Genomic DNA, 13,493 nt, shown 5'->3' on the forward strand with positions numbered 1-13,493 from the left:
GGGTGACTTTGGGCCGGTCGCTCTCTCTCAGCCCTAGGAAGTAGGCAATGGCAAACCAGTTCCAAAAAACCTTGCCGAGAAAACTGCAGAGACATGTCCAGGCAGTCGCCAGGAGTCAACACTGACTCAAAGGTGCATGCACAAACACGCACACACAGAAAGTACTAGGCGACTCCTGTTCAAAATACCTACTGTAAGTTTTAGTTTTGCTAGACCAACTGCTATACTCAGAACGCATCACAAATATTTGAGAAGAGTGCACAGGATTCCAAGCTTTAGGGTTTAGGGAGGTGGAATGTATCAATTAGCCTATATTTGATTTGTGTTAATGTGGCATGCATTCAGGAAATTCTGAATAAATTCTCTGCCAGTTATTTTGTAAATTATTTTCCAGCCTGCATAATTGTCTACAATATATGCACATTGCTATATAGATTTCCCTAATATGTGAAATGCTCCTTGAGTTAAACTCAGCTCCTGGTGACTCCATGGATACATCCATATACAGTGGAACCTTGGGTTACAAACACCTCTGTTAACGAACTTTTTGGGTTACGACCAGCTCCGGCCGCAAAAATTTACCTCGGTTTGTGAACTCCGCCTTGGAGTACGAACAGGATACGTGGCCATTTTTTCGCCCTTGACACGTGGTCTGCGGCCATTTTTCCGCCCCTGACACGTGGTCGTAGGGAGGGGGACTCTCCCTCCAAGCAATAGCCGCCTCCCTGTCCTCCACGCCAGAACGGATTAACAGTAATTAAAGTGGGGCAAAAAAGTATTTAGTCAGCCACCAATTGTGCAAGTTCTCCCACTTAAAAAGATGAGAGAGACCTGTAATTTTCATCATAGGTATACCTCAACTATGAGAGACAAAATGGGAAAAAAATTCCAGAAAATCACATTGTCTGATTTTTAAAGAATTTATTTGCAAATCATGGTGGAAAATAAGTATTTGGTCACCTACAAACAAGCAAGATGTCTGGCTCTCACAGACCTGTAACTACTTCTTTAAGAGGCTCCTCTGTCCTCCACTCGTTACCTGTAGTAATGGCACCTGTTTGACCTTGTTATCAGTATAAAAGACACCTGTCCACAACCTCAAACAGTCACACTCCAAACTCCACTATGGTCAAGACCAAAGAGCTGTCGAAGGACACCAGAAACAAAATTGTAGACCTGCACCAGGCTGGAAAGACTGAATCTGCAATAGGCAAGCAGCTTGGTGTGAAGAAATCAACTGTGGGAGCAATAATTAGAAAATGGAAGACATTCAAGACCACTGATAATCTCCCTTGATCTGGGGCTCCATGCAAGATCTCACCCCGTGGGGTCAAAATGATCACAAGAATAGTGAGCAAAAATCCCAGAACCACATGGGGGGACCTAGTGAATGACCTGCAGAGAGCTGGGACCAAAGTAACAAAGGCTACCATCAGTAACACACTATGCTGCCAGGGACTCAAATCGTGCAGTGCCAGACGTGTCCCCCTGCTTAAGCCAGTACATGTCCGGGCCTGTCTGAAGTTTGCTAGAGAGCATTTGGATGATCCAGAAGAGGACTGGGAGAATGTCATATGGTCAGATGAAACCAAAGTAGAACGTTTTGGTCTAAACTCAACTCGTCGTGTTTGGAGGAGAGAGAATGCTGAGTTGCATCCAAAGAACACCATACCTACTGTGAAGCATGGGGGTGGAAACATCATGCTTTGGGGCTGTTTTTCTGCAAAGGGACCAGGACGACTGATCCGTGTAAAGGAAAGAATGAATGGGGCCATGTATCGTGAGATTTTGAGTGAACACCTCCTTCCATCAGCAAGGGCATTGAAGATGAAACGTGGCTGGGTCTTTCAGCATGACAATGATCCCAAACACACTGCCCGGGCAATGAAGGAGTGGCTTCGCAAGAAGCATTTCAAGGTCCTGGAGTGGCCTAGCCAGTCTCCAGATCTCAACCCCATGGAAAACCTTTGGAGGGAGTTGAAAGTCCGTGTTGCCCAGCGACAGCCCCAAAACATCACTGCTCTAGAGGAGATCTGCATGGAGGTATGGGCCAAAATACCAGCAATAGTGTGTGAAAACCTTGTGAAGACTTACAGAAAATGTTTGACCTCTGTCATTGCCAACAAAGGATATATAACAAAGTACTGAGATGAACTTTTGATATTGACCAAATACTTATTTTCCACCATGATTTGCAAATAAATTCTTTAAAAATCAGACAATGTGATTTTCTGGATTTTTTTCCCCATTTTGTCTCTCATAGTTGAGGTATACCTATGATGAAAATTACAGGCCTCTCTCATCTTTTTAAGTGGGAGAACTTGCACAATTGGTGGCTGACTAAATACTTTTTTGCCCCACTGTACATTGAACCTTATGGGGAAATTTGCTTCGGGTTGCAACGATTTCGGGGTACAACCAGAGTCACGGAACGAATTAAGTTCGTAAACCGAGGTTCCACTGTACTTTTCTTCACAGCAGGAGGAACTGGATTGCCACTGTCATCTTCCACAATATTTGCCAACTTCCCAATCAAGCCTACAGTCCTGGAATTCCCTAGTGGTCCACCATCCAAGTATAACCAGGCCCAAGTAGTCCAAATCCTACAAATCGAAATAAGACCAACTAATCCAAGCCCGACAGCTCCCACATCTAATATCTTTTTATTGAGTACAAGTTTCCCAAACACATACTTCATACAGTTTTCCTAAAACTAGATTTGTTAGAATTGTGATTTGTTACATGTACTGTATATCCCACCTTTTCTCTAGGGGCTCCAGATGGTTCTCCTCCAAAGAACAATCCTACGAGATGGTTTGGGCTAAAAAGGAATGAGCACCCCAAAGTGGCCCAGTGTATTTGCAAGACTGACTCTATGAGTTTTGCCCACAAGAAGCAAAGGTACCCAACGGATCTATGCACCTCCTGTTAGGGCACTTTGCAATCTGAAGGTGGTGTGGTGGAGAGTCACGGGGCAAGGGGCTGGTGATGATCATAAAGGCCTGCAGGAGGGAAAAAAGGCTGAATTTATAGGATTTCCAGAGGATTTGGCTGCCAATGCCAGATTGAAAGATGCCTCAAGAGCAAGTTTAGAATTTTTTTTCTCTATCTCTCTGTGGCTGGAGCCAATGAATTACATACCCGGCTATACTATAATAGTTTAGGTATTGTTGAGTTGTGCCACTGTGCTTGAATAGAAAATTTTTTGACTGGTTTCTTTTGCATTCCTAATGGAATTAAAATGTCAGAGGGGTGAATGAGTAAAAGGTGCAAACTTGGCAGCACTCTTCAATACCTTTTGTTTGGGGGGAAAAAATGGTTTTTAAATAAAGAAGCTGTCACTTATTATCACTAATTTAGCTTTATGTGTTATGCATTAATTTTGTTGCACAAAAATAATACAAAATATCTACTGAATCCAAAGCTGCCTTCCATTCAGCTACAATGCAACATGGGTAGGGAGATATTTTTAATTTAATTTTTCTTTTCCAGCATTTTCCTTTAATACTTTTTTCATTGTTCAATGCATCACTTTCACTCCCCATCTAGAACATATGCTTTTTATCTTTCATTCTTTGGATTTGCTTGACCATATACCTGTGCACAAATGATCAAGGGTTTTTTTGGCTTACAATATTCCTTCCCCCCCCCTTAATAAAAGCAGTAATTTAATTTCCCCTTTGATATAGACTCACGGGGATGCATTCCACATTCAAAAATATTCTCCTTTTTCCGAAGAAGTCCAATTATACGAAGACTCATTTATATAACCATAAAATCAAATAAATTACATTGAGGTCATTTACATAACTATAAACATTTGATTGTGTCAAGCAGTACATCAAAGTGATGGTATTTGCATTCCTAAATACACTCAAGTGACCTCATTACTGAAGATTTACTTAAAGATTATGCTTCATTAGTGTCCCTTAAGAAAAAAAAATGAACAATTTCCTTGCACATGGGCAGAATTAAGAGGAAACACCAGACTATTGGTGAGCACAAAATATTGCCCATCACTATTTATTAAAGACTTAATCCAGTGATGTCAGTGTACAGCAGCACATTTCATAAGTCCCATTTATGTAGGAAGACAACTAACAATTACCATTTCAGTATTTGCTGCTGGATTCTAAATAAATTTATAACCAACTAATGGCACTTCTTTCTCTTTCTTTCTCTCTCGTACATACAAACACACAACCTGTGCAATTCAGGCATGGTTCCTATGCAGAACAACCAAACAATACAGAAGTCTTCCAAGCTTGCACAATATTTTAGCAATAATTATATTGCCAAGGGAGCAATATATAAAACTCTCATGCTTTTTTTGCTACATCTCTTGATATTTTATATAGAAATTATATCCAACAGAGAAATTCCAATATACAAACTGCCCATGCTTTTCAGTGTATTAAGAAGGATGGCCATTCTTGTCAAGAAACTACATTTTCCTGAATAATATCCCGTTATAAACTGTACTCAATTAATTCCAGGGAGCTAGAGAATCAGTGCTTATTGTAGATTTTCTGGCACAGACAAATTTTAAAATAGCACTTCTTACTTGACAACTTCAGTACAGCTATGCATATTAAAATTCTCTACACTTCATTGATTCTAAACATTTTCACATCATTCCTTGATTAATGGTTAGCAATGATATGCTACAAAGAACTCAAGAACTGGCAGGATGTAAAAAAAGAATTCACACATCAAGTTTTCTAAAAATGTACCTTTGAGAACTTCATTCTTGCCTTGTTTATTTCAGTTGTTAGCTGGAATAGCCTAATTTAAATGATAAAACAATTTGATATTAAACAATAATATAACATTGCGTTTGCTGGTGTCCTTTTTTTCTGATTGAAGCTTTCAATCTCTCTCTGGTTTGGTTTAAAACCACTCACTATAAAGCCAGGTATTGGCAATTTCAGCCTAAAAACTGCACTTGGCTTAATTTAAGTTTTTTGGCATAGATGTTTTAGTAAGACGTATGTCTTCTTTTTTTTGGCCAGCTGCCTGGGGTAGAAAGAGAAAATGGCTTGTGTAGGGGTGGGGGGAGGATCACAAGAGAAAGGAGATGGTAGAAAGGGGTATTCTAGAGACTGAATATATTTTGTTTCTGGTCACACACTCTTATTGTTTCAGAACCATCTACATCAGGGGTCCCTAGCTCATAGACCCCTTCATGATATTTCATATCATTCATCAACCCTAAACATTGATTATATGAAAATAATTTAATAAATACTATTTTAACTACTACTACTACTACTACTCCTAATAATAATAATAATGAAAGAACTGGAGAAAATCACACAATATAAAAATCTGCAAACTATAGCAAACGATTATAGCAAAAGAAAGTAAAGATAGTACCAATAGTTATAGGCATCTTAGGTGCAATCCCCAAACATCTGGAGTGCCACTTGAAGATCATCAGCATTGACAAAATCACCACCAGCAGCATTGACAAAATTGCAAAAGGCAGCTTTACTTGGAACAGCTTACATCCTGTGACGATACCTTTAACACCATTAACCACCCACATCTGCCTATCCCAGGTCCTTGGGAAGAACTTGATAGGTGGATAAAAATGCCAAATCCAGTATAAACACCTGGCTAACTGTGCGACCAATCATCATAATAACAATATCAAATAATAATAATAATGGGATAGTACCATCGACTCCTGGGAGTCAATATTGACCACTTTGGAGAATCCTGATCTTAATACCGAAGGAATGCCCATCTCTGCTCTTAGCACACAATCCAGTCCATGTTAAATGCATTGACTTCAGTAGACCTCAACAGCCTTCCCCAATTTGGTGCCATTCAGATGTGCTGGATTCCACTTTACGGCTTCTGCAGATACTGAAGGGCCTGCTCCAAACAGAATTAGCCTACGTTATTTGATCATACAGGGATAAAATACTCAAGAGTGCCCTATTCCTAAGAACTACTTCTCTATGTCAGGATCAGTGTTAAAAATAGCCTGACAGAGATCAGTCTAGCCCTTATTAATATTATCCCTTCCTGTTTTGTGTGCTTTTATAGTTATTTTTACTTTTGTTTTTTATGTATTTCATCTTTTTAATTGTTGTACACTGCCCAAAGTCACTTTATATGAGATGGGTGGCTATATAAATACAATAAATAAATAAAACAAGCAAGCAATCAAGCTACATTTTTAAAGAACAGTTTTGGATTCTCTTAAGTTCATGCACTGAACTATTTTCACTCTTTTCATTCCTTTTATTTTCTTCTTGTCATCCTCTTTTAGTATATTGTATACTTCTTTGTGAGGGATTACAACTGTTAATTGATTTTTTTTTTTAATTATGCTGTGAATGTTTGAAATGTTTTCTGTAGTGTAAAGCATGTAAGTGACCAGATTGTGGCAGGATATAAGTGCAATAAATAAATAAATAAATCTCCATAATCTATAGGCAGTGCGAGCATAAAAAAAGTTGGGAATTGAAGTACAAGTCATCTAGAAGACACTAAGGCAGAGAGGGCTATGATTATAGGATATACATCTTGGGAAGAAAATTAATTGGAATCCATAGAGATGGTTTGATTTCAATCAGTCTGCCCATATTATACTCAGTTTGTACAACTTGATCATTGATCAAAATAATGATTCGTCTGCTAAACTCTGGTTTCTTCAGATTGTCCCAATTTTCACCACTAAAGTTAGCACCCATTTTTTTTCCCCATAAAGGAAGAAGAGTAACACTTGCTAGGGTGCTACTACAACCACGACTACTGTTAACATTTATAACCCCTTTCTGCTTATAGAAGCACTCACAGTGTCTCACAACAATAAAACTAAATATAAAACAAGTGTCACAAAAAAACTACCCTATACTCCAAATGTCTCAAACTTTCTATGACTGCAAAATGTTGCTTTGAAAGCAGTGTCTTCCTACTGTTGAATTATATATACTGTACATCTCATCTGCTGTTGAGTTACAAGCTTAAACATTCTTTTGCAATACTGATTTACCGAAGCCAATTATATGTTTCTGTACTTCAGCATCTGTGTTATAAGAACTGTAAAATTAAATAAATAAATACTTCTAGAAGCCTACAAGCCAACAGATCTCTCTCTCTGTGCTTTTCAGAGCGGATATTCAATGATATTTGTAAGCTAGATTTGTATGAAATTCTGAACAAGGGGGAAAAAAGTCTGTATTTTACCATTGTAAAGAAGAAAGAAAACACCTTTTGAAACAAAAGTTTCCATACTGGATTGGATCACATTGTTCATTGTCTTTCTTCTATATCGCTCTGAAAAACATGTTCAAAACATGGGAACAAATGCACCAACCCTCATATGAGAAATGCTAAAGCAACTTTCCCAGAATCATGATTTCCAGTATGCTGACTTTAAGTCTAATTCTGTCTGAACATGATTGACTAGGGATGATGGTATAAGTCAAACACACTGGCAGTCACATGAAAGTTAAACTTTGCGGTAGATTAGCTTGTAAATTCCTATTCAAAAATCATCTTGTTGGAGATATTAACCTGTATATCAGTTTACTCTTTGGAACTAAAGTCTTCCATTTTTTTTAATGGTGGTTTGAGCAAAACAGATGTTGGAACCTACCTTTCGGGAATGGATTTCTTTCACGTACAATGGAAGTAGAAATTCAGATATCCCTTCAAGTCGAATTCCTTTTTTGGTGACTCTGAGATTTCCCATTCCATCCTGGAAATGATAATACACAAATGTGTCTATACATGGCTTATTTGGGAAGCTGATCACTATAAACAACACATTACTTGCTCCCATCAAAGTTAAAGTCTAGAAGGCTAATTTTAAAAATAGTGTATTTGTGGGAGAAGTAAAAGCCGCCGCTTGATAACACAAGATGCATATTGCGCAATATTTATTGTTTGGTCCATTGACTATGGAAAATAATTAAAAATCATTCACCAGACACTTTTTTGGTGTATAGTTAAAGGAACCCATGTTGCTATGCCTTTTCTGTACACAGAAGTAACTTGTGTGGATCCATATTTATTAGCACCTTTAGCCTGAAAGTCATCATTGAAAACTATGAAAAAGGAAGGGGAAGGAGGACCATAAGTAAAGCTCACTGGGCCCCAGTGAACCTCTCAGATGGATTCCCCAATGAGGCTGGGCCATCTTCCACTGGGGCAGTGATTTGGAGGAAGGTGAAAGCTCAGGTACTGAGCCCCCACCTTCTGAGTCACTACAAACTATCCCTTCCCTTCTACTCAGGGGACTTTGCCTCCTCTCATGTCAGATACAGACACACATGTGTGGAACAATTGTACCACTCCCTATCAGAAGAACACCAATTTTTTCTCTATCCCTTCATTCCCTCACATACAGGATGGAAGGGAGAGTAATTGGAGAAAGAAAGTGGCCAGGAGCAAGCACCTGGGAAACCATCACCTGGCCAAGCTCTTCCTTGCCTGCTTCTCAGATATCTGACTAAGAAAAGGAGGCAGTTGGCATTAATTGTGCTGTTGTGGCTGACGTGGCAGAACTTTGGAGCAGCAACAGAGGAAGAGGTGGCATAGCGCAGTGGCAATGGCTCCTCCATCTTTTGCTTCCTCCTCCCTTCTGTGCTGCTCTTCTACTATGGCTCTTATTGGGGCCCACTACTCTTTGGGGCAATGAGCTGGACAAGGGGAAATCCAAAGGTGGTCTCCAAAGGAGCTGCCTTCACAGCCTGTAAACCATTACCAAGGAAATATAGCAAGACTACATTGACAAGTGCATATGACATCCATTTTTTTTTAAAAAAAAATGAAGAACAATATAGCAAATCTTGTGCAGCATTGGACAGGACTAGAAGAATCTAAATTCAAAAAGTGAGGAAGCAGTGAAACCCAGATTTCTTTCCTTCTGCCACTGAAGTTGTTGAGAATTCTCTCTAGGCCTGGACTTCTGGATAAACATTTCAAGGTATTTCTTCTATATTCTTTCTCTTTTAAATGGGGAAAACATGAATAGAGCACTGACATTTCTACATATAATATGACTGCTGTACAAATATTGAGCCAGTTTCATGAATAATGCAATAAAATTTAATACCAGACTTGTCCTCCTTTTCAGAACAGTAGAACTGTAGGCCCTTCCTCCTTCCCTCCATCAGAAACATCAAACAATCAATCAACTTTATTCTGGCCGCTGTCCAATATCAAAAATGTATTAATGTAATTCAAGTTGTAATAACAAAGTAAGCGATATACAGGTTACACAAAACTGACACAGATCCCTGTTTTCTATCTTCCTAGGCTTTTTGTTCCATCATGTGGCTTCATCAGCCTTGTCCGGCTGCCAAACAGATTGGTACTTGCCATGTGTTTCTGTTCTTCATCTTCAAACGAACAGCTTACCTAAGATGTATCCAGAGCACCTCAGCATTTTTTTAAACAAAGAGTCTATAACAGTACTACAGATGTCACTATAGGAAGAACAGAAAGACATGGACCAATTTTTCTATCTCACTTGCCCTACACGGGCAGAGTTTTTCAATGAGGACAATGTTCTTATATCTATCCCAAGGAATCTCTGAATAAAGGATACTAAAACATGCCAGGATGCACACTTTGTGATACTTCAGGAGAGTAAGTTCCTTGAAATATTGTGCAACCTAGGGATAACCAACCAGCCCCTATACTTGCAGGACTCTATTTTGATCATTCTGTGCATCAGTTATCAGGAAGCCTTTGTTTCAGTGTCACCTTGCCTGGTTGCAACCCATTTTCACCACCATCTGGGAAGAAAGTCCACTCTGAAGCATTTTTGAACTCTACCTTCACTTTCCCAGATGCATGGAAGAGAGTGACCAATGTGGAAGGAGCCAGGTCTTATGGTGAAAATTTCAGCTTTAGCTAAAAGTTAAACATCCTCACCTAGATGCAAGATTCATTCTTTATTACGCCCACCTCTGAGCAGAATGCTATGTTCAAAATGCAACACTGCACTTGAAACACTTTCCTTAGAAACTTGGTCCCAATGGTTTCAAGTATATTATTTCTAAAACCTGAACCTTCAAAGGCCAAGAATCATATGGATCTATCTCAGGTGGCAGAGCTAATACAACAGAGAAACTTATTATTTAAATACAGTATTTATTTTCTAGGGAATTGTGGTTTTTCAGAAACCTATCACAAATGACTCAGTCAGAAGAAGGGTTGAAAGGTAGCTTGACCAGCATTACAGCCCAGATATTAATCTGTTGGTGGTTAATTTAAGCCTGAGAAGAGAATATTCACCCTCTGCAATACCCCTAGCTCACTGGCAAATATATTACGTAAAGGTAACAATCCCTTTGAGTCTACCTCAGCTCCTGCTGACTATATGGACTCCTCCACAGAGTTTTCTTGGCAATTAGAGAAGTGAGTTGCAATTGATTAGAAACCCCTAATCTTAATAACCTAATTTATGGTTCATTTTCTGATCTGCATGACTATGTTAGTTTGCTTGGCTTGACTTTGGCCTCTCCATATGAATATATACCTGCCACTGTCCTTGGTACCCCCTTTTGGTGAAAAGGTTCTGTTGCAGATAAGTTGATACAACTTTTTGATCCTGCTTTGTATTTGTTCTTGTGTATAGCTTAATGTCTTGCTTTTTCTGTTAGCAGCCTCTATGCTTCTTTCCTTCTTTTCCTTCAAGGGCATCAATCAGGGTTTTTTAAAACTTTTTTCTTTCCTGTTAATATTGTGGCCTTTTCTTTGTGGTTTTTACTTATATCTATGTTCTTCATTCTTTTGGGGATATTTCCATTTAGATTTAGTCTTTCTTTTCTTTTTTACTTGTGTTTGATGGTTTTAAAGATGAAGGCTCATATCCTGACTGGGCTTGTATATCATTTTTGATCTTTCATTCCTTCCAGTCTCATTCCAGTCTCCACTTATCTGATCAGGTTGTGCTTCTAGATTTGCATACATTTTATCAAACGCATGCAAGCTAAGTTATGTTTTATCCAGTTAATTTTATCTTTTATTCAACATCTTTGATTTTTTACTAAATATTTGTGGTTATTGTGTTTAGATGAATATTCTTCTCCCACAATCTTGCTTTTATTTATATTTTTAAGGGTTCTTTTTAACAGCTGTGATATTGTTTAATTGTTGGTTATATGTTGCCCAGAGTCACATTCAGTGAGATGGACAGCCATACAAACGTATTACATAAATAAATAATTTTGCACCTTTGGAATATTTTATTTATTTATTAAACAAGCCCATTTCATCTAGCAGAAGGAAGAATATATCAATGCTTCTGTGTTTCCTTTTTCTTGTAAAGAGAAAGAAAGACAGATACCTATGTGGAAAAGTAGAATCTCCCAGTATCCTGTTTGGCCAATGGGTTCTGTTAATCAGAAGACAAATCACTTTTCCTGCGCACATTCAATACTAACAATCGTTATAATTTTGACATTGCTGATAAGCAGTGTCACGGTATGATCACGTGTGGCAGAGTAGCAGAGAATGCCACTCAGATGTGTCTTTATAGCAACATACATTATAAGGAAGAATTGTTTTGGATCAGCTATTGTTGGTACCCTTTGAGACTCTGTCAGAATGTATCTCCCTAGTGGAAGACTCTAACGTATCCATAATTATATGTAGCCAAATAATGTAAGTATCATTCTGCATTAAGCATCACCATAAATGTTATTGTTAATCAGTATAGCATTAGTAAAAAATAAACCGTGTTGTTCATTTGTGTTTGTGTGTCTTGTTAGGCATATCAGCATTCAGCAAATATCTATAACACTCACACCTCTTTCATAAGCTGGGGTTTCTGGATGAAACCACACCGAGGGGGAGTCTGTAAGATACACTTAAATCCATACAATTTCCTTCTTTATAATTTTTTTTTTTAATTCTCAGTCTAGTCTACAGTTCACAAATTCCTTTATGGTCTCCTAACACAAGCACAAACAAAGCCAAACTCTGCTTAATTTCTGAGTTTAGACAGATTAGGCCAGGTGATAACAGGTAGCAGAACTTAACTATTTTTACCTGATCCAGAAAAAAACTACACTGGGTCATTAAAGTTTGTTATTGTGTTGAGTCACAAGTAAATTCAATATAAATGCAAATATAAATTTTATAAATTGTATTGATAAAAAAAAAAGATGACTTCTATTATTAGTCTACTGATTAACTCAGTCAAGGGACAGTGAAGATCTGAATGGCTTTCTCCAAAAACTGAATAGAATACCCCAAGCATGGACCTCCAAATGTGAGCACAAAGAGGGCCAGCTCCTATTCCAAAATTGGTCCTGGCAGCTGAGGTGGTTCCAGGGATGGTCAGTGAAAGCAAAGTAAGTAAACAAAATACCCCTTATTGTGGTCAGACAGCGCAGGCCCAAGGCAATGCTTCCTGAAACAAAGGTAAGATGACATTTTCTTCCATTTCACATATAAAAGCCAACCAAATCTTATTTCAGCACTGGCTACAAGACAGCACCTTCTGCAGGATCAGAGTGCAGCAAGATAGCGTTAGGGCTTCTGGATGGCTGTACCATTTCAGGTTCAAGAGTGGTTTAAAATGTCTGATATTCAGCTAGGAGTTTTAGAAGGTCTTTTTTGTTTATTTATTTTAAATTTTTTAATTACAGAAAGAGGAAATAATATGTAAAAAGTGTTTTAACGGAAAGGTAAAAGAAATAGAAAAAAAAGTGTTAATATGTCATTATAACAATGAACAATTGCAATTCTATATATGCTTATCTAATACAGATATTATTCAAGTACATATATATTTCTAATAGATTTATATGACTATCATTTTTTTAACCTATTGTATTTTGTAGAAATGAGTCCCATATTTCATTATACTTGTCCATACAAAGTCTACATCTATAGGCAATCCGCTCATAAGTGGCAAGTGCAATCAGGTCTTCAACCCACCGAGTTAAGGGTGGGGGGGGGCATACATTTATCTTTCCAGTGCTGAAATATCAGTCTTTTGACCACAGGAAGGGCACAGAGGATCCATTTACGTTGCCCAGATATCAGATTCCATGTATTAGATATATAGTTCAAAATAATATTATCCTCTGAAAGTTTTAGCTTTCGCCACACAATCATATTTATATAGTCCTACTACTTTTTCCCAAAATTTAGTAAGTTTTATCGAGACTTAGATTATTTAATACATCATCCATTTTGTACATTAAGATCTATATAAAAACTGTTTTCTCTCTCATGAAGAAAAGTAAAATATGGCCTAGGGAAAGCAACAAAATGAAAAATGATGAGGTTCATGGGGATTCAATCAGATTTCTTCCGCTAATACCAAAGAACCTTTAAAGCTTCAGGACTGGGGAAAAAAGTGAGCCTCAACAAGCATTTCTAAGGACTTGTTAAAAGGATTTAACATACGGACCTGTGCATGCCAAATGAAGAGCAGAAGAAGTAATAGATTCTGGCATAGGGTAGACAGGAAGAGAACCAGTTTAATTATGGGACTATCTCTTCCAGCAACAAGG

The 13,493-nt window shown here is 38.0% G+C and overlaps 1 protein-coding gene across 2 annotated transcripts in view; it reads right to left on the reverse strand.

Annotated features, from left to right (window-relative positions):
* SGCZ (sarcoglycan zeta) overlaps positions 1-13,493 on the reverse strand; it is a 201,225-nt gene that overhangs the window by 109,005 nt on the left and 78,727 nt on the right. For both annotated transcript variants that reach the window (XM_088131119.1, XM_088131110.1), the window contains exon 2: positions 7,613-7,714. In XM_088131119.1, the coding sequence (XP_087987245.1) occupies positions 7,613-7,714 (102 nt within the window). The remainder of the gene's footprint in view (positions 1-7,612; positions 7,715-13,493) is intronic.

The sequence above is a fragment of the Python bivittatus genome, unplaced genomic scaffold (genome assembly GCF_059951505.1).
Source record: "Python bivittatus isolate LINGU-HERP-01145 unplaced genomic scaffold, Pbiv_v1 ctg000070_np1212, whole genome shotgun sequence".
Lineage (NCBI taxonomy): Eukaryota > Metazoa > Chordata > Lepidosauria > Squamata > Pythonidae > Python > Python bivittatus.